At 37.0% G+C, this 26,363-nt stretch overlaps 1 protein-coding gene across 2 annotated transcripts; it reads left to right on the top strand.

The window, feature by feature from the left end:
- Positions 1–5,743: 5,743 nt before the first annotated feature.
- Positions 5,744–26,072, top strand: ldb3b (LIM domain binding 3b). 2 transcript variants are annotated; one of them, XM_028029973.1, is made up of 9 exons: positions 5,748–6,231; positions 10,982–11,133; positions 13,004–13,079; positions 18,212–18,234; positions 20,693–20,890; positions 22,591–22,614; positions 24,113–24,282; positions 24,377–24,413; positions 25,479–26,072. In XM_028029973.1, the coding sequence occupies exons 1-9, from the start codon at positions 6,136–6,138 to the stop codon at positions 25,573–25,575; spliced, it is 873 nt and encodes a 290-aa protein (XP_027885774.1). In that variant the 5' UTR covers positions 5,748–6,135; the 3' UTR covers positions 25,576–26,072. The 2 variants fall into 2 exon arrangements, with proteins under 2 accessions (XP_027885775.1, XP_027885774.1); XM_028029974.1 differs by lacking the exon at positions 22,591–22,614 and having other exon boundaries at positions 5,744–6,231.
- The last annotated feature ends 291 nt before the right edge of the window (positions 26,073–26,363 follow it).

A 26,363-nucleotide genomic window follows, 5' to 3' on the forward strand; every position in this document is an offset into this window, starting at 1 on the left:
AGTAAGTGCTCTGTTGGTTTTATGTTTGCATGTCTTTTGTTGATGCTGAAGTTAATCACTCTCAGAACAGCCACTGTTAGTTTTAGAGCAGGAAATGTGTTGTTGAGTTTGACGTGTCTTAGAAACTTTCCTTTACGCCATGAAATGATGAAGCCATTTTGAGCATTTCTGTCCCATCTTGACTCTGGCGCATTTACTTCCTGCAGATCCACACACAAAACAGCAGATCCACACACCCTCTACATCAGGGGTACCCAAACTTCTTGAGACCAAGATCTACTTTTTCTCTCACCAGCCGGCTGAGATCTACCTCATGACACAAAGACATAAAAATTGTAAATTAAACTCTGTGATGATTGAATGAAGTATACTTATGTCCACTAGGTGGCGATCATGAGTTCATGTGAATGCATAAATGTAAAGAATAGGACAACAGAGAGAGAAAGTCTTGACACACCTGTGAGAAAGTCTCTTCATGAGCAGGCGCATAAAAAGAGACTTTAATAAAAGTGTCTGAGCAATACAACACGCCTGGTCATTATCAAACACTATAACAAACTCTGTTGACTTATTTTATATGCAAATATACATCAGTTATAGCAGAAATAATAAAGTGATAGAAAACCTAATGCAGTTTCTTCCTCAGTGAGACTGTCACTGGGAGGAGGTTACTGGTTTCTCAGTCACAAGCTGGTTGCAAACCTGAGGCCAGCAGGTGTCAGTCAGTTATGGTAGATCTGAAATTTGGTTTGATGACGTCAATATGAGAAGCTACAGACTGATAGGAGGAACCAAAGAGCTCTGTAAAGGTAAAGGCAAATCTTCTGAAGTTGGGATATAATTAATTTCATTTCACATAATTATCGCGGTAGAAGCCATTTGTTTGTTAAAATTTTATCAAATATATTTGTTCTATTTGATGTTTGTTGTGAATGACATAAACTCACAAACGAACGAGGTAATTAGTCCAACGTTTAGAAACTACAGTGGCTGTAATGCGCCACAGCAAAGGGAAACAAAGGTAAAATAACCCGAACAGGTGATCAACTCAAAACCACTCCTACCTTTTTACTCTCTCTCTCTTTGTAGTTTAAGCACACCTGTTACCGTGGCAACCAAGACGAGCAAAGATACGTTAGAAACATAACATTCAGTCCGTTACGATATCAAGTTTCCAGGCTTGATATTTATTTCTCGCTTCCCTGAACACAGCGATGGTTGATTGACTAGCTGTACTTGGTGCTAACGTGGCTAACACGAGTAACAGTTTAGTCCAAAGCCTTTTCTGCTAAAATAAAATCTTTCGCCAGAGATGTTGTCCTGGTTTTGTTCAGGTTTTGATTGATGCCTGGTTTCCAGTGCGTCCATCTTGGGTTTTGTGACAATCGTTGGATGGACTGCTTTTGATTGGCGCCTGATTTCCTTTGCTGAAACAGATTGGCGATTAACTTTTCTCAACTTTGAGGTCTCTGGAAGTTCTGTCTGTGTTTTGACAGAGACCATTTTGTTCTCGTTTTCTCCTTGTGAGATCATTTTCTTCAGCATGTTTTCCTGGCACTTGAGTTTAGCATTTAGCTGAAGGTTGTATTAAGGAAGTATTTTTTATTAAAACTTTGAACAAAACGTTTGGCTCGTCTCTTCCTTAACACAGCCGGGTTCTTCTCGGCGAGCAGCGGCCAGCTGTAAAACGAAACTAAACAAAGCGTGTTCACGTCACAGATCACAGAGTTTAATTCCATACAAAGCAATGAACAACAAAGCTGCAGAGATACAGAGATATGCATTTTCTCACAAAATAACAACACACAAGGAGAGACAAAAACAAACACGAAACACACAGACAGACAAAGGCGCCCACGTGGAGAAAAAGATGGAACAAAAAAAAACTCTCTCTCTTTCTCTTTTCACTTCGTCTTAAACAAAAGGGGTGTTTCCGTATTTTAATTTATGCAACGAAGGCGTTCCGTTGTTCAACCAATCAGAGACCTGTTTTCGGCCCCAGAGAAACCCGCGAAACTCCCCTCCTTACAGTTCAACTCAAAGGTGATCTGTTCTCTGTCACGCCAAACAGGGGAAAGTTCCCAACACCGAAGTCCTGATATAAATCTCGCCGACTCCCCTGAAGTTTCTTCCTCCCACATTCCAGCTGCCGTTTCCATGGAGATGCTAATTTTATGGCCCTTGTGTGCTCTTAAGCAGACAGTGGAAGGCGTCTGCTTGTCTCCTTGGGCCTCTCTGAAGGGTCACACAAAACCTGTTTTTCAAATAAGAGTGCTTAATATAGCTTTACACATGTTGTAAGATTAAGTGTATTTTTAGCACTAAAATAATCATTTTCCTTAACAGTTGCTTTTGTGCATCTGATTTTGCAGTTTCATTAGATTTTTCTGTACTGTATTCTGTCCCATTTCAGACTCCTCAGATCAGGCTTCACACTTTGCTGTCTTTGTTTGAGGTTCTGCGGACTTGGGCAAATTTGCTATTTCTTCAAGCAGTTGCATCTTTTCACAGAGGTGGAGCTGTGTCAAACAGCACTCATGATTATTTTCCAAGAAAGTTCTCCTTTCAATTCCCTCAGGTAGCGAAGCAGTAGTTTTCCACAGTTCTTGAAGAAGATAATGTAAATACTGTTGAAGGTCAACAATCAGTTTAAGTAACGTTTCTGGCTCTTTTGGACAAGGGAGAAGCAAAGGGATTGGGATTTGAGTGTTGTTGTGACTTTGAGTTTTGTAGCCTTCAGCTTCGGAGGTTTGGTTGTCAGGGACCTCAGGGATGTTTTCTAACTTCACATTTTCGTGGGTTTGTTTGTGAGAGACACCAGGGACATTCTGTTCTTCAACAGTTCCTCGGGTTTGTTCGTCATCGACATTGTCCACTTGAACATTTTCTCCGGCTTGTTCTTGAGAGACACCAGGGACATTCTCTACTTGTATGTGTTCTGGTTCAGACACAGTTAGAGACTGTAGTGTTTTGTTCATGTCCTCACATGTCAATGGCTCTTTCTCCGCCTGCTCATCCTCTGTCTCCGGTGTTTTAGACATGGATTCATTTTCCGTAACCAGTTGAGTAGAGAAGACAGTTTCCCTGGTACGAGCCTCCTTTTCTAAGGAGTCTGCCAGATCTTCTTGTTTTTTCAGAAGACTACTATCACGTTTTTTATCCACATTTTCAGTGGCTGTAATCTTACAAACCGATGTTGGAGGGAAATCTTCTTGTGAGGTCTCCTGAATAGATTGTTCCTCCTGTGTTTTAGGGATGTTTTCTGTTATGGTGATCAGTAAGGCGTCTTGCATTTTGGTGATTTCAACTGAAATATTTTGATCAATAGGAGCGCGTAGCTCCACCCAGACCTGCAGTGGTAGCTGCTGCTTCTTCTTCCTCTTCCTCTCAAGTGGTCTATTCTTTCCTTTTTCATCCACAGTCTCCTGTGTTGTAGCGATGCTTTCAATAATCAGTGAATCGTAAAGGTTTCCGGTATTGTTATCAAAAATATGTTGATATTCTTCAAAACACATCTTGAAGGGCATTTGCTTAGTTACAATTTTCTTGTGCTTATTTAGTTACATAAATTATTCAGATGCTGAAACACCATAATATCATCACACTGTAATGATGAAACACACTGTCATAAATATATGTGTTTAAGACTGCATTTTAAACAATGTAGTTTATAAAAACTTTGTCAAATATATGTTTTTCCATTTTATTTAGCATTTTTACATTCTTTCTGTGCTGAAATACAGATTAAATTACCAAGAAGAGCCAAGAAATTTGTGAGACGAGTTCCTTTCGGCAGCAAAAAAAAAGTAAAAATAAATAAATAATAATAATAATTAAAAAAAAGAAAAACAGTTGTAGTTTACTAGACTTGAGGGGCGATTAAGTATTTATTACAGTATTCGAATATCAAAATAAACACATTCCTCTAACTCGTCCTTTTACCTATCTAACATAAAGATATATTTTTAATCCTATAAGATGTAAGTATTGAATGTATTCAGATATTTCCCTCTCAAAAATGACAATATTGACTTTATAAGTGGAGCTTCCATTTTGAAATTCCAGACCTTATACGTCTAGTGGTGAAATTGATTAGAGTAATATCTTTGAAGGGTTTTTTTAATTTCAAAAATACCTATTTTACATGGATGAAACATTTTGAGGAACAGCTCCAGGTAATCACATGTGTTTGGAATTTAAATTCTGAAAAAGAAAGCATTATTGTGTATCATTAAAGCTTATACAATATATTTGCTTTTGGTTAGACGTGGGGGGAAAAAAGCCCCGGAAGTAGGCTCTTATTTTGAAAATAAGCCGTAAAACGTGCTTACCGTAATACTTAGCACTCGTGCGCCACAGAAAAAGACTCGTGGGGGCCTGGCTGGTACGGAGCCGCCTAGGGGACATGGGGAATTTATTTTCTTTTGCGTTCCCTCCCAATACTTTTGCGTTCCCTCGCAATACTGTACTGGTCAGTTATGCAGCATAATCAAATACCGTAAGCCTTTCTTACGGTGGGCGCCGTACTTTCTGCTTTAATATAAGGTTATGTGAGGTTTTACCATGAATGTTAGTATCTTTTACCGAAATATCTGAAGTTTTATATCTTTCTTTAGAATAGAAAGGCACCACAAACCTATGATATAAACAGAAACTTTCCGTAAGTAGGAAAGAAATAAAAATATATCCTGATTTGGACTATTTCTGAGTTATTATCGCGGGTAATAAATCATCTGACAGTTTTGATTGTGTCTCTGTTGTTTTCGTAGTCTGAATGGTTTAAGGAGCTGCTTTCAGTGCCGCTCCATCTTAGCCTTAACAGACATAAACATGCAGTAAAAAAATCGATTTTCAATCGACGATATTCAACATTGTCGGCGATATTCAGTGGCACCCAGTGGGTTTGATATCAGACAGAATGGATCAGGTGAGATGTTTGCATCCACCTCAAAAATATGTAGTTGCGCCCCTGACTGTAAAGAAGGCATGTGATATTAAACAGCAGGTTTCTCGAATAGGTCCATCTTTGTTAAAGAAAAAGAAGACTAGAAGTACGAGCAACACATAGATGGATCTATATAAAATAGTACAACTAAATATTCCTGAACATTGGAATATAAAGAGCTGAAAATCAAAAGCATCTAAAAATCTAATTTGTAACATCACACCTTTGCACAACCTTTGATTTTAAACGTGTGGCTGCAGGTGACTGGTTCCCAGAAACATCTGGATGTGACATTTAGAAAAGGGAAGCCTGAAACCACTCATTAAATTATCTGCATTTTTTCCCTTCATTTAACCTCAACAGCTGTGGCTGACCGCTAATTAAACCGCTCCAAATGACACACACACAGATCTACGGCAAACAGGCGGCCGCAACAGGGTGTGTTTCCAGGAAGTCGGTTTGTTGTTTCCTCTCTCAAGCAGAATTAAACACGGAGCTGGAGACAACATCGACGCACCAAAAACCTGATTACAGATAATAAGGTGCTGGCAGCGTGAAGCGATAGCACTGAGAGAGGAAGAATGTGTTGCAGTAAGAGGGGTCTATATTAGCGACGTGAATCGGGCAGTGAAGCATTCTGGGGCTTCGTGTTACAGACCTTATACGGGGCCCGGGCCCCCATGTCTCTGTTGCTATGTCTCTGCTATTCTTAGCCTGTGTGTCCCTCAACCTCACCAACCCTACAGGCAAGAAATCCCCCTTCATCTCAATTTTGTGTTAAAAAGTAGCTTTTAAAGCTCCCGGTCCACACAGACTTGGTGTTTTTTGGTAGTTTTTGGTTTCAGGGTGAGACTCTGTTAATCTGGAGTGGCTCAGCTTTGCTTTGCACCCTGTTATCTGTGTGTGTGTGTGCGCGTGTGGGTGTATGTGTGTGTGTCTCAGAGGTTCACAGCACCTGACCCACCCACCTACCAACCACCACCACCGCCCCCCGTGGCGTTTGTCCTGAGAGCTGGACTCAGACGAGGAGGGACGGCTGTGAAGCCAGTAACGGGCGGTGGAGGAGCCAGCAGCCACCAGGGGACTGAGGACTGGGACGGGAAGGATAACCAGCAGTGAGGCATAAAGGGGGAGAAAGTGCGCCGACAGAAGGAGCCGTTAGCAGGAGGAGTGCTGACATTAAGCAGAAGATGAGTACGTACACAGTGACTCTGAACGGCCCGGCTCCGTATGGCTTCAGGCTACAGGGAGGAAAGGACTTCAACATGCCCCTCACCATCTCCAGGGTAAGAAGAGGGAGACAAATAAGTTGGAAATGAAAAGAAAGCATCAAGTAAGGCGTGGTTAACACTAAACTGCAGCAAAACATCTTGGATGTTCTATAAAACCTGGCCAATCATACTTACTAACTTATAAAACCTACATTTTGTACATTTGTTTTGGTCTAAATGCATCTAACGATTGGTTTAATTGGAAATGGGTCAAAGCTAAATCTACCACCTTTTATATTGTCCAGTATGTAATCTAGAACAAAGTTTTCAAGTGTGACCTCATTTTATCCTGCACAGCTCACATTTATGCACGTTATGCTCGCAGTAGGTGCTTTTTGCGTACAAAAAGGTGTGATTTGCGTATTAAGGAGGAGCAGGCGATCAGATTATGTAACGTTACCGTATGGGATGAAGACAGAGAGGCTCCGATGTAATCTCAGGAGAGATTTCCAGAATAGAACACCACTTGTGAAAAGTCAGGAATATTTTTAAAGTGATGCCAACTTTCTATGCAAAAAGTCAAATTCATTTGTAAAGCACATTTCAACACAATGCAGTAACAAGTTATGAAACTAACAATAAACGTGACAATTTGTCAAAATCAATCATCAAGTACATCAACTATTAATCAATGTTTCAGTTACTATTAATCGAAGACAACGCTCAGCAGGTGGAGTTTCAGCTGTTTTGCAATTTTCTGGACGTTTGTTCCATTAAAGTGGAGCATATAAAGTAAATGCTGCTTGTCCATAAGATTTAATCAGTACCACTAATTAGAGCTGCAGTTTTAGAAAAACACACTAATGTGATATCATTGGTCAAAATTCTAATGGTGATAAAATTCGCCCACATTTTCCTCACTCTTCTTTTACTTTACCTTCATCAGGACGTCTGCACCACTCTCTGTTAGCATTAGCATCCTGGCCACTAAGATCTACATCAGGTGTTAGCATTAGCGGTAGAAAGGCCCACCTAACTGGATGATGCTAGAAATATAATAATCTATCAATTACTGCATTATTGTGAAACTGTAAACATTGATATTTTTATGATTATGCTTTGATATGTTGTGTAGTTCTCCTAATCAATGATGATAAAAAATGTACATAAGCATTTACATTTAATTGAAAACTGATTAATTAAGCTTAATTTTGAACATTTAGTTTCTCATGATGTAATTAATGACATGCATTTTATAGTGTTTACTGTCAAATACTTCAAAATGCTCCGTTATTCCAAAGCTAAATTACAAATTGTACAGTTCGCTACAGGATCGTGCTTTGTCTTAACTCAACAATGTACTAAAAACCAATATATTTATTAACTAGTTGGTTATATTGTTGTTGGGTTTTTTTTACCCAAACCACCCAGTCGTTCAGCGTGTGACTCTTCTTCTGCACCCTAAAAATATTAATTTGTTTTATATATATTTTGAACTGTATTAAAATATTTTTCCTATATATCATTACAGGGTTTCTCCCTGTGTATTATAAGCCTGGTGGGCCACCAGGCTTTACATGCTCACCCACCAGGCTAAGCATCGCTTATTTACTAGAAGATAAATATTTACCTTATTTACCTTATAGTAAATAAGCATTGCTTAAATAAGCAAAGCTTATTTATATGTATTATATGTATTTTAGGATTAGAAACATGCACTCTTTAATTTGGAACTGATTTCTGGGAAACTTTTGAGTCATTAGCAGGGCAGAGGTGCATTTAATTTAAACATTTTTAAGGATGTTTACACTGGGCACAACACATAAATACTTCTCCAAACTGAACGGACGAGTAAAAAACAAATAGAAAACTCATTAATAATAATAATTATTATTTATTCAACCAGACAAAAAAACTCTTCTAGATCTACAATTTATTTTTCAAGCGGCACCTGGTGAAGGGAACTGTAATGTTTGCACAACAATGCAATATTTCAATCAGATAAATATGTTTGCTTAGTTTTAAAAACATCAAAGCATAAAATAATAAAAACAGTTAATAAATCTGGTGCTAATCTGACAGTTACCTGTGATGCCCCCAGATTATGGCGCCCTGGGTGGTGACCTTAACAAAAAACACCACAGTAACCTCAAATTCAGATTAAAGTATAATTTGAGGCCCAATTGAGCAGGACTTTAGTCACTGTTTGGCATGTCTGGTGCCGTATGTGCAGCATTAGCTTTAAATAGCATGAGAGGAGAGATGGATGGAGGGGCGGGAAAGAAGTACGGAGGCTAATGACAGCTTGTGTTACCTTTAGTAAGCTTAATTCCTCGCTGCTCGTCAGTTTCATGTTCGGCCTCTGGAGCTGCGCCTGCAGGCCAGATGGTTGAAGGAAGTGGGAAAATGAAGGTGGGACACTCACCTGTTCTCCTGTCTCCACATTCTGCAGCTGCTGACATCTGTTTGTTTATCCTCTGATCTCAAGCTTTGACAGTTTTCATCGCTGGCCTTACGACATTGAATAATTGTATCTGTGCTCTGCGTCCCTCCCTCCTGTTTGCAATGGAGACCTGCAGGTTAACATAACATAAAACACTGGGGCTTGACATGACGGCTCAGGGTGGCGTTACAGTTTGACGTAACTCTGCTGAGCTTCGATTTCCTTCTGCTTTGGCCAAGAACTAAGAAAGGAAAGAGACAGTGGATTCCTTACATACTGTTAGCTAAAGCACAGAATCCGGTGCACAAACCGCTGATTTAATATTGAAATATATCATTTGGCATGTTTAAATCTTACACTCTAATGTTCCTGAATCCATTTATAAGCTTTAATTAAATCAGTTCTATTGTCACTGAGTATAGCTAATTAAATTAGCTAAAATATGTGACCATGGAATCCATTTTGACTTTTGAAAAAGCACAGAACATTTGATCTTAAGGCACTATAATTCAATATGCAGTAAAGTATGTTTTATCATCTACCCTGCTTTGTCTTGGGCTTCAGTGCAAATAAAATAATGTCTTTATTTAATGTCTTTTTTTCATTTTTCCTGTTCGTCACTGTCCACATGGATATAATTGCTGAAACTCAGATAGTGAGGGATGAAAGAGGAGTGCAAAAAGCAGATTAAAGCAGAGGCTGCGCAGCATGATCAAGGACGTGTGATAGTCATGAAATTGAGCGAAAAGGTGGCTAGTTTTAGAAAAAGGTGGTTAAAATATATATATTTTTATAAGTCAGACAAGACTCTTTTACATGAATGTCAGTAGCAGGTGTTTGTGTGTCAGGCAATGGAAGCAGAGTCAATCACTACGAAGCCATAGGCATCAACAGCATTGCTTATTTTTAACTCTTTAATGAGTTTACTGTAAATCTAGACCAACACTGTACGGCTCTGAATTCACTTAAACTTTTTGTCCAAACTTTACGAATTATCCAATTCATTACACAACAGTTTTATTGATACAGTCTGGCATAAAATCAGACTAAATATTTTGTATTTTAGGTCAATTTTAGGACAATTACCAAAATAACTTAGAGTTGCTTCAGCCAGAATAATAGGATATTTTTGGTTTAAACAAATAGCCTTAGCGATTTGGGTCAAACATTTTGGGCACTCCATGGTTCTTGCAGTAGTTTACTGAAATTTTGGCCCATTCCTCCTGACAGAACTGGTGTAACTGAGTCAACTCTGTCGGCCATCTTGGTAGCTTTGAAGACATTCTATGGCATAGAGTTCAGGACTTCTATGATGGCTGCTCTGAACCGCTAATTTGTTGGTTTTCTTAGGATCACGCTCCACTTGAAGACCAATTTGTCTTCTTAGCTTCCAGGCTGATATCCTGAAGTTTGGATCTATTTTGTGAAGCGGACCGGTCCCTCATACAGCAAAAGACCCTGAAACTTGATGCTGCCACACCTGTACTTTTTAATTTGGTTTTCTAAGCTCTTCAGCCCATGTCAGTACAGGACTTGTTTTATTTTGTATTATGATGCCATTTTACCAGCTTTAGCCAGTATTTCCTTCAGGTCTTTTGCTTTTGCTCTATGGTTGATTTGCACATTTTGCACCAAAACTCATCCTGGGACAGTGAGTCCATCTCTGTCCTGAACACTTTGTGGCTGGACATTACCACTGTGTTTATATTTCCATGTAATTGTTAAAACAGATGTGTACATCTACATAAAATACATGAAATACAAATGAATCAATAAGATGCTTACAATGCAGTGACATCACCATCTGAATTTACCCAACTTGTTCAAAGCACATGTAAGCTTCTGAATCTTAAAGTAATAACGTTTTCTAATTTTTCTGGTATTTATCTAATATAAATATAACTTTGGTGAGCCTAGCTGATTTAAAACAGGACTCAACATAAATGTCAAATCCCAATAAAGATATTTCTCCCAGTAAATTCAAGTGTAAAAAAAAGAGTTAGAACTGTATTCATGTTTCAGTTCTGCTACATTTTTAAAGAAGTAAATCAAGAAATTGACAAAAAAACAATAACTTGTGCACCAACCGAGACAATATATTTTTGTTCCTAAAATATCTTAATTGACACACGTCTTTCCATGAAGCATTTCATGCTTAATTATTTAGTGTGTGATTTTTAGAAATACCCAAATACTTCGAAAAGAGCATAAACAAAGCACATGTTTTTAATACTCAAGCCCTCCAAAGGGCGTAAGACAAGGATAGAGTTTTTAAGGGAAATACGAAAATAACTTATACAATTATAAGTTATTTTAAATAATGTTCAGACAAAACAATGTACCTGATGCATAATGTGCTTTTCTAAACCTTCTCTTTCTCAGATAACTCCTGGCAGCAAGGCAGCAGGCGGCAGCCTGACCCAGGGCGACATCATCTCATCAATCGACGGGATCAACACCGATGGGATGAGCCACATGGACGCCCAGAACAAGATCAAGTCAGCAATCAACAAACTTACACTCACCATGCAGAAGTAAGCGAGCCTGCAAAAACGAAAGCAACCACTCAAACAAACAGATGTGAAAGTAGAGCAATATCTTCAGCGATATGTGTTGATGGAGCATGTGCTTTTAGTTACTGTTGTTGCCAAGGACAGACATGTGAATGCTTCATTGTCTTCATCACCCACCTCAAGCACAACGCCACCAGATTGGGAGTGAAAATTTTGCCTTTAAAAGAAATAGAAAGATGCTTGGAAACCAGAATTTTAGATTTATTAATTTAAATGAATTGTTTTGTGTCCAGTGGTGTTAATTTGAAACCATTTCGTAACCTTTTTTCTTTACTCTCTGACATCAGATCAGACTTTACTGTTTTTGCTTTAGATCAGTTATAATTAAACCCTTTAAACCACATGTGTCAAACTCGAGGCCCGTGGGCCAAATCTGGCCCGCCAAATAAATGTTCAGACATTTATTTGTACATATTTTCTTATGTGGCCCTCTGGACTCCAAATTACATCGATAAGTCCCTCCAGTTTTTCACAAATCCACAAAATTCATACAAAATCAACAAACCCCCACATTTCTTCTGCAAATTCTTTTGAAAATTGGTCAAAAACGTTGGGTTTAAGTGACTGCTGACTCAGCCGTACTTGATGTAAAGTTATAGTCTGTAACACATTAGCGCAAATATTGTAAACATTTCTTACACATATTTCTAAACTAACACCACAAAATCTGATTTTGATTGGGGAAAAAAACACAAAAAGCAATAACGAAATGTGTGAAGATGTTCAATATTTAGTTTTAAGAAACACAAATAAACAGGTATTTCTTAATTTTGTAACAGTCTAATGGGTTTTATCAGTACATTCTGGCACAACCAGCCCTTTAAGAACATTCAAATTGTTGATATGGTCAAAAATGTAACTGAGTTTGACACCTCTGCTTTAAACAAAGGGGAATGATGGCGACGTCTTTCTAACGTTTTTCTAAAGTTTACCACAAACACATTGCTTGTTTGTGTACCTGCACAACTCCGGTTCATCCTTTGGTTCCATTTCCAGATGCCACGTTCAACTGTTCAGACATTTATATGTGCATATGTTCCAAATATGGATGTCCAACCACCATGCTCTTCAGGAAGACGGCATGTTTATGTCACAGAGCAGGTTATGATCAAAAGCAAAAGACATTGGGAAGATCCAGGCAGAAGCTAGAACAATAATGAAGGAAATCCTGTCCTGACATGGCCTGAAAAGCCGCTCAGAGAGGAAGAAGCCATAATATCAGCAGCAAACGTCTGAGTTAAGATTTACTTTGGATCTGATGTTTTTGTCAAATTGTAATGTATTTAAATACCTGGTGTGAGCTACATGCACATTTTATTACTAGAAATGAGAACAGAACTGGCTTTTTGCCACTCACAATATGGAGGCGATCTTAGTGAACAGTCTATTCTTTTATGATTATGGATGTTGTGTGTAATATCCTTGAGGAAATTTAGTTAAACTAGAATCTACATTTATATTTAATAATTAAAAACAAATTAAATTCTTTCAAATCAATGCAAAGGCTGACTAGATTTCAATAAAACTACAGATAAGTTTCAATTTTGCTTTTTAAAATATACAGTGATGGTCTCAGTTGTTCTCAGATATTTGCTAAAGCTCTTCCACAGGCAATAGAAAATGCTTAACTGTGAGTTTTTTTTATCTTTAAGTGTTAACAAAATACTTTTTCAGCTAATTTTTATTATCTGGATGACTTATACAGTATAAAGAGTTAATAATGTTGAAGTTTTCCTCTCATTTCTGCAGCTCAAACTTCCAAGAGTCGGACAGAAACAAATTTCTCAGTCAAGTCAATAAATTTTTAATAAAAATTTTGTTACATTTGTAGATCCAGACGCCCTGTACCAGTTCCCACGGCAGCTCCAAGAATGGACTCACCGATGCCCGTCATCCCACACCAGAAGGTACGCAATGAAAACAAACTTTTGTCAAGAAAAGAAACAGACAAATCAACAAGCAATGTTAGAATCTGGGTTTGTGCCTTTGTGTCTGTCCATGCAGAGCAGAATATCAGAGATCAAATCCATCCCATCAGACTCATGGTGCCCTCTAGTGTTAGAAATCTGTAGCGCACCTAGAAAAAGTATTTCAAGGAGGTCAGAGGTCAGCAAACACAAACAGAAGACAAGTTGCTATAATTGGCTTTCTTCTGTCTGCAAGGCTCGATCCTCTTCAGCTTTTTAAAGAAGTAAAACAAATTATTAAAAACAAAAAGCAATATATTTGTGGAGTAAAAAAAATCTGTTCCCATCTGCAAGATCTGACCTTTGTTCACCTTTTTTATTAAATTACAAAATGCAACTTTGAAAAAAAATGTAAGCAAGTAAAAAAGTGACTGAGAACCTTTAAATAATTAAAACCATCCCATTTTTGATGTCTTAGCAAGACTTTAAAAACAATTTTACTCATTAACCAGAAACAAAAACTTTTCCATTTAAACTCCAAGTTCACTAATGAGATTATGCATAAAATAAGGAATTATGTTGCCATTTTTGAACTAATAAAACTTCTGAGCTATGGTTGAGTGCTTTTAATTGGATTAAACTCCATCATTATCGATGTAAATAAAAAAAAGCTTCTTAGTAAACTTTCCTCCTGAACTGGGGGTCTAACCTTTAGCATGGAGTCTCAGACCAGCTTGTAATAATGATCCCAGTTTGACTCTCAACTTAATTCTGCTCCTATTCTGTTACCTGGTTTGAGGCCAGACGTGTTTATGTGTGCGATCTTGAAATAGCGTCGCATGTGAGAGGTACGAACACTGGGACAAGTACGGGAACTTCAGAGAACATTTTCTTCTCAAAGACCAGATCGTGTCTGGTTCAACTGGATGATGTCATTTCCTTCCACAGCAGCAGCAATTTCAAAACATCAGCTGTACTAAACCGGCGCTGGCTTCAAGAGAATAAATATTTTCCACTTTGTATTTTGTAAAATAACTAGAGTGTGGTAAAAGTTTTGACTTTGTGATTTTGTTCAATTTAAAACTGCCCAGTTTATGATTAAAGCAAGTCACAAAGATCTTCCAGAGAATATTCAAGATGTATTCAGTGACAATAAGATAAGATTTAAAAAAGAAAACGTGCACACTACAAGAAAAACATGTGTGTCCATGTGCAGAGGGGATTTTTGGCGTAGACTAAATGTTGAATTGAAACAACGTGAGGACATAATTCAGTTTAAAATAAAACATAAAAAAGTGTTTTTAATTGGTTATATGGCAGGATGGATGTTGATGGTAGAGACGAAGTGAAATTGACTCCATTCTTACAAATTTGTTTTCAGTGGATTGATGTTTGATTGAATAAAATAGCAACAATATCGCTGTTGCAAAAGAAATTCTTCAGTGTTTTCTAATTTATGTATTTTGTTTTTCTTCTGTGTTCTTTAAATAAACAATAATGTGTAAAGCAAGACATAAAAAAGGAGCAGGATCAAGTAAGTCTTCAGTCATCAGTTCTTTCAGTCTTCCCACAGAACTGGACTTTGACTACGCCATTCTAACATGAATGTCTAAAATCATTGTCCTCCTGCAAGACGAACCTCTGCTTGAGTCCCATCTTTCCTCCAGGACTGCCCCGTTTTCAGATCCACCCATCTTTATTAACAATCATAGGCTTCCTTCACAAACAGCATCCCAAAGAATGATACTGCCAGCACCATGTTTCACCCTGTCTCCCGCATGTTGTGGAAAACTGCAGCTGGGACGTGTTTTGTGTGTCTTTTAGGAACTTTTCAAAATAATTCCGTCTTTATCGAGCGTTTGACTAACAGCTGTCGGATGTCAGATTCTCCTGCCTCAGTGTCAGATCTCTGCAGCTCCTCTAGAGTTTCTGCAGGCCTCTTGGCTGCTTCTCTGGTTTATTTCTCCCCGACACGTCTGCTGTGGTCTTTGGTCTTCATGTCTGCCGTTTGTAATATTCTCTGACAACCCCATCGGTTCTTCACATAACTGGATTTACCTTGAGATTAAAAAGCATGCAGGTGGACTCTGTTTACTAATTAGGCTACATCTGGATTTAATTTAGGGGTTTCACAGTAAAGGCAGCATGTCACAATAAGAAATAAATTAATTAATCGCATTGATAAATAAAAATGAGCTTGATCATTTTCATTCTGATCACTGATGTTTTTGGAGGACAGTTTTGTTTACAGACTTTATAATCCATTTTACTGATGATTTTGGTTGATGTTTTTGTTTTATGTTGGATTTTTTAATATATTTCCCACTTCCAGTGTGGAGTGTTTTGCACAAAATTAAAGTTTATTAGTCTTTATTAGCAAACATGCATTATTATGCCATTATCCAAGCATTACTTGAAAATGGCTTCAAAACAATATTATCATTTATCACAATAATTTGTGGGACAATTTATCGTCCAGTAGTTGAATTTGTATTATGTCATTATCATTATATTAATTAAAAATGGTCTCAAAACAAACAATACTACCATTTATTGCAATAATTTCTGGGATAAAATTTGTCATTATGACAGACCGAGTGGCTAAACACACTTTTAAAATGTCTATTTATAAAATAGTTTTGAAAGCCATGGGCCGTTTTTATTCCACTTAGCAATTAATATGTACTTCGTATAGGTTTTTCACATAAAATCCCAATAAAATAAAATACAAAAATATTAAGGAAAATGAAGACTTATTCAAGAATGTATGTCCAAAGTTCAGATAAAACTGGTATTGAGTACCTTTAGTTGTTTTTTGGGGTTTTTTAAGTGGGCCCTGTTGGACCTCCAGCATATCAAATCCAGATATCAGTCTCTGTTAATGTGCTTCCCTTCTGGAGCTAAGCTGGTTTACAGTGACAGCCAAAGGTACATGAGGCGTCAGGAATCAAGCCGGTGATCTCATTCATGCCAGTGGCCCCACCTCTCAGAGGACACACACGCCCACCCTCACACACACACAGATGGGTCGGAGCAGCTGTTGAGCTGGGTAATGGAACTTTCCACTGTGGTTTCAAACCATCATCCTGAATCCCCTGAATGCCAACCCCAAGATAGGGCACCCCCCGTCTGCAGGGAGATGTCTCATGTATTGGACGTTTTCTACTGTACACACAGCAAACCCAAGTTCTGCATAGACCAGTCGGTTAGGTTACCAAACCTTGCCAAGATCAGATACGCATTTGATGCAAAGTGTTGCTTTTTGGGTGCTTTTTAAGTATCTAAAATACTCAAAAAACTAAAGATATAAAGGATTAAATTGTCTAAGATGGATGTTTTCTCATGTAATAAATGCAAAATATAAAAGCTTACAACCAGATTAGACAACTGATCTACCAATTACTGCATTATTCTGTGTAATATGGAGCTGAGGTCATAGGTCAGTGGACCATAAAGTAGATTTTTGGTAGTTCGGTCATGACATCTATGTTTTGTTTTTCCTTTAGAATCCCAAACTTCTCAACATATAAAATCAATTTCTTTCTTGAATTTATCGTAGGGATTTAACACGAAATAATTACAATAAATTTGCTCAGGTTAAGTCTTTTTTCAAAAGCTTTTAGAGCGGGCACTTATTAGGAAGATGTTGTTTTACAATGCATTGAATTTGTTCTCCGTTTATGTAATTTCTGAGTATTATGGTGGGATTTGAGTTTTTAGATTGGCAATATCTCAACTTGGAAAAGCCATCACAATGTCAAATGTCAAAGATAGTTTTTGTTTTTACAGCTGGATTGGTTAATAGTCACTTAGTGGTGTTAGCTTAATCGCCTTTAACAGTACAGCATCCAATTTATTTCCAACATGGTAATTAAAATTAGAAAATGTTGAAAAATAATTTAAATCAATTTTTACAATGTTTTAAAAGCTGGTTAGTCGTTGACACCAAATGCTAGTTTTGCGTTTCTACTCTGAAGTAGCTGATGTGAGCTAAAAAGCTAAAGCTCTTTAGTAAACTTGTTAAACTATAACGTTCAATCTATTTCTAAGGAGTCACAATGTGCTTTAAACCAGGTCTTAAATTTAACATTAGTTATCATAGCCATGACGCCAACAAGCTAACTAGAGGCTAGTTAGCAATTCTTTTTCTCAAACAAAAACAGTGAAAAACCTAATCAAGATACTTATTAAATATTTATTAAATTCAATTCTTATAGTTCCTTGATTTCTAAAGAAGTAACACTTACTGAAAAATTGATTTAAAAATAAAACAGAAACATATAATCTGCCTTCTGTCTAAACAACATGAATATATTCTTTAAATGTAATATGAAACAAATACATAAAAGGGGCTACTAGTGTTTTAATGCGATTAAAAGACATTACTTTAAAAACAAAACAAAGAATGTCACTCAGTTTCTGTGGTCAGACTAAATTCAGACTTTTTACTAAATGTAGAGGCTTAAGAAGAAGACAGTGTTTTATCAATAGTTGATGTGATTGACACTCTAAATGATTATTGCACACAACCAAAGATTTTCTTATAATATTATGACAATAAAATGTTTGCTTATGCTGGATGAAAATCCCACAAAGTGAATCAGACTCAATACAGATTTGATTCGACCAATCAACAGGCAACAAACCATGTAACCCAATTTTACCTTTTACTTTTTTTCCACGCTAGTATTTCTTAAAATAAAATAGAAAAAAAATACTACATTTTGTTGATTCTGACTCATAATAAAGTCTTGGTCGTGACAGTTTATTAAGAGATAAATCCTTTGTGTCGCTTTGTAGAGGCACAGAGCATCTGCAGAATTAATTTCCAGTTCTGACATAAATGGATCTGGTACTTTGTGCTACGTTTGTGTATATTTCTGTCTGTTCTGTGCTAAATTTGTCCTGCACCATGTGACTGAAACACTTCTGTTCTTGTCAGTCATTCCTGGTGATAAAATAGGAGCAGAGAAACATCACACTGATGATAAATGGCTGCTATTCTGACCTGAGCATGGGATTACTGGAGAACATTGTTGAATGCAAACATAATGTAATATTATTACCGTTATTGAATTTAACTTTCTCCTTTTTGTTTCTGTGTGTCTGTATGTTGTTCTGATGTGTTTCAGGTCATTGCCAACACAGCTGCAAAGTGAGTATCTGAGTAATTTATTTATTTTTTATGTGCATGAAAAAAAAAAATCATTTGAGAGATGATGATTGTCAGAGATACAGTTGGTGTGGAAACATTAGTCTGCAGATGAGTTTTATAATACAGGAACATCTCAATAAGTTACAAAATAATTGAAAAAGTCAAGTTTGTGTGTTAAATGGATTCTTTACATGTATTCTGAGTATTTATTTTTGTTAATTTTTGTTTTGTTAGAAAGCCCTGAAAGTGTTTATACAGCTCCACTGATTGGAGTTTCTGACACCGACACTTTTTGAAACCAGGTGGCAATCAAACGTTTTAGGAACCCCTGCTGCACAGGTGTAGCTACATTTATTTTGTTATATTTACTTGAGTAACTTTTTGGTTACTCAACCAAAAAGTTACTCAAAATAACTTTTAGGAGTATCCGTATGTTTTACTTTTAGCTGAGTAATTTTACAATGAAGTATCGCTACTCTTACTTATTTAACATATCTGGATGCTCTACAAACTGTGAGTAACTTCACTGAATGAAAGCAAGCAAAATTCACCAGACACAGACTCACTCCTGCAGTTTTTGTTAATTTCATAAATATTTTGTAATTATTTTATTCATATAAGTTAATTTTATTTTGGTCTTTAAAATACCAAAATTTTTACATAACTTTATATTTTTCTCCATCTGATTATGTAATTTTTATATATTAAATAATGGCTGTTTTGATCACTTACTCAGTTCTTGAATATTCTTTTTACCAAATACATTTTTACTCTTACTTGAGTGACGTTTTTGTTTTGTTGATTTTAATAATGTATGTAAATTATCTGTTTAGGTAATTAGATCTTTTTTATATATTTTTTTGGTTTGTTTGTATGACTCTGCTTTGGCAATATTGTGGATGTGAAGTTTGTTTATTCTTTGAATTTATTTAATTTAGTCAAGAAGTTGCTTCTTCTCCTGACATCTAATGGTGTTTTAAGTTCTGTTACGCTGCTCTTGATGGTTGGTGGTTACCGTAGAAACCAGTAGCTGGCAGCTCCTCCCCCTTTTGCAGTTCCTGTCGTTACTTTTTAACTGGTAGTAAACATCCCCGTTTTTGTCATAACGATACTTACCGATAGCTCCGTGGTATCGACTCAGGGCTCCTAACGGCTCAGGCTCCGTGCTAACGACTCACAACTCAGTTAAATTAAAATAACAAAGCTAAACATCTAATCATTTCCAGATCAATAAGTGAAGTTACAGTAGTTATGCTGGATTTTATGCGCGTAGATTCCAACGGTAGCTCTATGGCAGCATGAAAACAGACTGCGCTAACTGCTATATTGGCATTTAAACACCGTTACATATTACTGTTTATTTCCAAGCATTTTCCTGAAGGCAGATTTTCAGAAGCCGGTATTATTTAAGTCATTACTCACCCATTTTGTCCCGCAGCGTTCACACTTGCATCGAATCAGACTTTTTGTCCCTTACAGACCTGATGTAGGACTAGTTACAGAATTTTCTTGCCCGCCATTTTGTCCTCAGTGTTGGTGTATGACTCAAAAATGACAAAAAATGTCTAGGGTAACGCATTGAGGTCCGTTAGTCTGCCATAATAACAGTGTGGTTGTTGGAGGACTGCTCTACTTCCGCATGGGGGCGCAGCCGGCGTCATGTCAATTCCTCACATTGCGCCGAAGTAACCCAATTCCGATTTTTTTTTTTACAATGTGACCTGTATCTGATCTTTTCATGACAGTCTGAACAACACAGGTCGGATTTTTTTCAAATGCGACCCAGGCCTCTCGGATATCCGATACATATCCAATTCAGATGTGACCAAAGGTCCAGGTGGCATTTATCCAACCTGGACGTCACTGATACTCAACCAACGTCACTATTCTGCGTCCTGATACGCTCAAGCGGGAAGAAAAACAACAACCATGGCGAACTATTATGAGGATTAAGTTGTTAAAGTGCTGCTCCGGTCGGACAACAACTTCATAATCGTAAGCTATGCTCCACCGTTAGCATCCGTGTTTACTTCCGCTGAGCACTACTTCTTCTTTATGGTGGTTAGCAAAACACTGAACACGCTGACGTTGTTGCGCCCTCTTCTGCCCATGCGGGACACTTTCAGGTTGTTTGCAGTTCACACTGGAGTTCAGATGACATACTGTATATTTGTGTGAACGGCAACTGCAAAAAAAGAAAAAAAGAATCCAATTTGACAAAAAAATCGGATTCGGGTCACTTCAGGATGCAGTGTGAACGTGGCTTAAGAATTAAAACAGTGAACCTGACTGTGTCTGTTGTGAAATCAAACTACTGGACCTGAGACGAACATGGAAGATGAACATGGAGTTGATGACCTCTTTGGTCAAATCATGACCAGTGACCTTCCCGCGTCTTGAATTTCTGCCTCTGACCCGGATCTGTTTTCTGTTCCCACACTTCCCTGTGGCCTGACAGCGTGGAGTACACCCCCAGCTTCAACCCCATCGCTTTGAAAGACTCTGCCTTGTCCACCCACAAACCCATCGAAGTGAGGGGCCCTGGCGGAAAGGCCACTATCGTTCACGCCCAGTACAACACACCAATCAGCATGTACTCACAGGACGCTATCATGGACGCCATTGCAGGACAGTCGCAGGCCAAAGGACATGACAGGTGAGACCGGAAACCAGAATAAATTCAGCGTTTCACCTCCCATCCTCAACTGATAATTTGATATTTTCATCACTTTTGGTTATTTCATCCAAATTAATGGAGGAGAACAATCATATTTTAACACTTAAGTTGCAGCAGATTTAGCAACATAAACACAGTTACATAATTTCAGTGTGGGCAACAATTTTATTCCTAGCTAGATTTAAAAAAATTAAACAAACCAAATCAGGAAAGTCTCAGACAGAAGAGGAAGTACTCTAATGTTAAACACAGTATATTAATCTATAGATATTCTCATAAATGACTAATTAAATGTTGAAAAACAATCAAATGCATTCTGATTTGTTGAATGCATTTGATTGTTGTTATAAGGTGAACTGGCCCTTTAAGCCAAGCAGTGGCGCTTTTGAGCCCATAAAATGCTCACATGCAGGTTTAAGAGGCATTAAGACGAATACGTTTATACACTACAATGTAAAAAATAAAAAACCATGGTTCATGTGATAAAGATGCTTTCAGAATCCAGGAACCTTTTATTAGTTCCTGTAACTATTAGGCACAGTTATCTTTCTATTGTTTATACACTACAGGAACTAAAATTTATCTGAAATGTTCATATATATTTTTTGTTTTTTCAGCAGAACCTTTCAGGACTAAAAGTACCTTTTACAACAAGTTGTCTTGGCTTTTGAACCATTCAAGACGTGAAGGCCAATATTGGTTCTCTGATTGGTTAGAAAAGTGTAGTTTAAGTCAAGTATTTTGTTTTCTGAGGTGTGTATAGTTTTTGAGAATAAGTTAATGTTTAAAACTTCCTGATTGTCAAGTTACATTTGACAGGCACTGTGCCGTTACCTAGCAACCCCAGCACAGCCCATCACCTAGCAACACAAACGGAACTCTAGCATATTTGGTCAGTTGGTTTTACTACTGTATGCCGTGTACAATGGCTGCTGGAAAAGACAAGTGCTTTGCTGTTGATTTACTATCCAGAAACCACTTGCTGCATTCTTGTGGGTTGTGCAGAACGCTCTACTTCTGCTTTTCAAAGATGTACAGTTGTATTATTACATGTCTGTTTGCAGCCATTTTCATGTGTGAGTCTAAATGTTGAGTTGGGGGGCGTGGCCAGCAGCAGATTATTTGGATTTAAAGTGACAAGATGCCCTAAAGCATTCTGAAAGATGCTAAAAATAGGCAGAACTGACTAAACTGAAATTTTGTTATCTAAGACTGATTTTGTGCAAAACATTAATGAACATGTTTTGTATAGACCATAGAAGTATCGTAACCTGTTTAAGGAAGAACAATAGGTTGCCTTTCAAAACAAACAGGCTTAAAAAGCCTAAAATTATGAGTTAAAGGGAGATGTTGACAAATAAAAAACCATAAAATTACATGTTAGGCACTCAGATGATAAATATGAGCCCCATAAACTTAAAGATATTTTGCATGTATAACACTTATGTTTGAAAAGCCGTGGCGGTGTAATATTGCCTCTCAAAGCCTATGCTGCTGCAAATAGTATGCCAACAGTAGATTGTTTGGCTTTTCTTTTCTGGCTAGCCAGTGGCTGTGCCATGTACTCCTCAGTTTCTTTCACCCACTCTCCTCTGCTCATTTCATCCTACAAACCAACCCCACCTGTGGTCTGTCCTCCACCTATTCCTCCCCATCCTCCCTTCCTGATCGTGACCCAGCGAGGAGGCCGGCTCTCCTTTGGCGTGAGTACAGCAGCGTCGCCTCTCCATTCTCCTCAGACTCATGGCTTCTTTGTGCCCTAACAGCTTGTGCACTGCTTCAGATGCTTCACTTACATATAGATATGTGCATTTATTTGGTAATAATGGTTTGTGCTTCCTTGTGTTTGAAGGACGAACCGTCTAATTGTGACTCTTTCGTGAACTCGTTAATGTTGAGAAGTACTTCCAGGTACTTCGGACAAAGTGTGAAACTTGTGAACAGCTTGTGTTGAAGATGTCTAGCATTACGTAATCTGGAACCTGTGATTTCATCCGAAAATATGTCAAAAGCTGAAACTCGCTTCCCTAACCCTCTGAGGAATGCAGTCATGTTGCCTTAAAGTTCCCTTACTGCAGGACCTCCACATCTATCTATTAATAATAGAGGAGCAATATATGTATTTTTATGTCATTAGATAAAGTTGTGCTTCAGGAAACTTGTCCCTTTATAGCATTTCAGTGACAGTTTGTTTTTGTGGTGCATCAGAGTTTTTTTTAGAAAGAATGAATGAGACACAGAATGAAATAATCAAGAGTTTAGTCTTAAAACAATAGATTTTCAAACTAAAAATGACAGTGAATTTAAAAATCATTAAATGTTTGACCTCACATCTTAGAAATGTACCAAATCAAAATTATAATAGACTATGTGATATATAGTTTATTCTAAGGACATCTAAATAGAATGTTTCAGATCATTTCTGTAGTTAAAATTTACACTTTTACTTCTTATGAATAAGAAACTCAATGTTATGACATAAAAAGTCAATTATAAGACAATTTATTTCATAATCATGGTTTTAAAAGTTAAAATTATAACCAATTATCTGTACCGTCATTCCAGCTTGAAAATAAATTATTTATATATTATTTTTTTAAGTGGGTGAAATGGGCTTCCATAATATTTTAATATTTTCTTTAAATTGCAAATTTTTTCCTCTCGTTGAACTTACTTTGTGTCTTATAATTATAAGTCCAAAAGTCAGAATTATAACTTTAAAAGTTTGAATCTTGAATTTGTAGGTCAGAAAATAAACATAAATTGTGCCATTTTTAATTTAAGTGGCAGGCATATTCATATATCCAAAAAATTCTATGTGATTGATAATTTTTCAGTCTAATTTAAATTATAGCGCAGCGTCTCAAAATTATTATTTTGATTTTATCATAAAAATTCTAAATTACGACTTTTAATGTAAAAATTATGACTTATGAAATACAACATTTAGCACATTTATATTTTACTTTGTAAAAAATAACATTTTAAATCACATTTTGGAACAAAAATATATATTGTTTTTATTGGATCTGTTACAAATGTAAAATAGCTCATTAGTGCCCCCTAGTGGCGGTAGTTAACGTGTACATCAAGAAGGCAGGACCGATTCTTCAAAACTGTTCCTTCCAAATAAGAGAGAAATTATAAACAAGGGTATAAAATGTTTCCATTTGTGGCCTGAGTTTCCTCTCTGGCCTGCAGTGGAGTCCTCCCAATCAAGGAGCCTGTGGTGGACTGCGCATCTCCTGTGTACCAAGCCGTGATCCGGGCACCAGACACAAACCAGGACATGTCTGAGTGGGCTCGCCGTGCCGCCAACCTGCAGTCGAAAAGCTTCAGGATCCTGGCTCACATCACTGGCACTGAATACCGTCAGTACCAGGCTCAGCGAACGTTTCCTCTGCCCTCGTTTCGTCTGCTCCAATTAGATTTTTCTGATTATTTCTGTACTTTTTGTCATCACAGTGCAAGATCCAGATGAGGAGGCACTGCAGAAATCAAGGTAAAGGTTAATCTACTTTTCTGGGAAACAAATGTTTTTGGATTTTCTTTAGACTTTTGTCGCAAAAATAAAAAATAAGGGTCCTGGAAAGATCCAGAGAAATACATTCAACATAAACAACTGTTATGTGAGAGCAAATTAAAATAAAAATAACTATGAAAAATAAGCAAATACAAAAGAGAGGATACTGATCAAAAGAAATTAATTGTATGATAAGGAAAAATACTCTACAAAAGAATATTAATATCCTTACAGAAAAATATATAATACAATATGAAAGTAAAAATGATAAACCATTAATCAAAATGGTTATTTTCCTTCTTAAAGCTGTTTGAAATTAATTCTTATGATGTATCTCCAATACATTGTTATAGGAAATATTTATTTGATTTAATGTTGGATGGTAAATTTCTCAGATATGTGCGATTTTGCAATGTTTCTGCCCTCATTACTGTTAAATTTCGGCTAACTTTCCATTACTGAGGATCATTAGATCACACTAAGCACGCTGTACGTTACTTCCTCATAGCATGTCAATGCAATTCAGAAACGCAGTATGAATTTAACACATCAGGGTTTCCCTCTGTGTATTATAAGCCTGGCGGGCCACCAGGTTTTACTTGTGCCCCCACCAGGCTTTGCATTGTTAATTTAGCTTAGTTTTAGTTTTAATTATTGCTTTTTTTTTAGATTTTATAGTTGGTGTTTAGGTATTAATCTTCCAGTCTTCCAAAAATGCACAACTATCAAGTAATATTCAAATTTCCTGTTAACTTTAAACATTTTTTAACTCAAAAACATGCTTGCTAAGGCTGGATAGGGTTAGCAAGTTTTCTGGGGTAAACCCTGCACAGGGTCAGCTTTCTAAACATTTATGATTTGATTCTGAGAAATAGTTTTAGAAAACATCCTTCACACACTACCACACTGTTTTTTCAGGTTGAATGCGTTTTCAAAGGCAGTGTTAGAGCAGAAGCTTGCAGTTTCTCAGAGAATAACGCTAACGTAAGCTGCTTTGCTGCTTTTTCTGATGTGACCGCCTTGTCCTGTCGCCCTCGCCAACAGAGAGCGATTCGAGTCAGAGGTCAAAGGGCCGCGCTTCGCCAAGTTGAAGAACTGGCACCACGGATTGTCTGCACAGATCCTCAACGTCCAGGAATAAAGAGGAGAAAATTCAAAGAGAGGGAGGAGTCGCAGAAAAAAAGGAGGACATATAAACATGGGAAGAGAGAACAGGAAGTGTGAGAGAAAATGAACAATAGGAGAAAAGTGAGCTATAGCTGTTGCCTAGATTAGTAGAAAGTGTATTAATGTTAGTATGAGAATGCTATGTGTTTATAAGTTAAAGTGTCAAATATATCTGCCTCCTATATAGATCTGCTCTCGTGATAGGTTCTTTCTTTTTTCATGTCCTGATTATTGGGGAAGATGTACAAAAGAAAACAAATATTGAAGTGAAACTGCAGAAATGTTTCTTTTTTGTTGCTGCTGGAGATAAATCGCAGATGTATGGATTTTAAAAAAAACTATATGAGCACATTTGTCGGATGTGACAGCAAGAGGAATACACAGTTTATCTATATGCACAAGTACAGTATGTAAAAATGCACTCAGAAATGTACTGATGTCAATGTGAATAAATGTTTTATTAAATCTACATTTGGTGCAGTGTTTTGAAATGACTTGAGGAAATAAAGAAAATGAGATTAATAATAATGTGATAGTTACTGGTGTATAATCTGGAGACAAAATAGATTTTTTTAAACATGTTTTCTAGTTCTTAGTAAGCATGAATAACAGAAAATTGTTGAAATAAATAGATGGAACATTATTGGCATTTCCAGACTTTGTAGTCCAAATTCTGTGGGATTGCCTGCATCTGTGGTTAAAATGCAATGGATATTAAATAAAAAAATGTATACATAAATAATATGTCTTATACATCTCAAG

The sequence above is a fragment of the Xiphophorus couchianus genome, chromosome 10 (genome assembly GCF_001444195.1).
Source record: "Xiphophorus couchianus chromosome 10, X_couchianus-1.0, whole genome shotgun sequence".
NCBI classification, from domain to species: Eukaryota; Metazoa; Chordata; class Actinopteri; order Cyprinodontiformes; family Poeciliidae; genus Xiphophorus; species Xiphophorus couchianus.

Bases quoted from the DNA above. Each gene is read 5' to 3' on its own strand.
- ldb3b (XM_028029973.1), top strand. From the start codon at position 6,136: ATGAGTACGTACACAGTGACTCTGAACGGCCCGGCTCCGTATGGCTTC. The intron at 24,283-24,376 runs GTCAGTACCAGG...TTGTCATCACAG, and splicing joins CATCACTGGCACTGAATACC to TGCAAGATCCAGATGAGGAG. The intron at 24,414-25,478 runs GTAAAGGTTAAT...CCTCGCCAACAG, and splicing joins GAGGCACTGCAGAAATCAAG to AGAGCGATTCGAGTCAGAGG.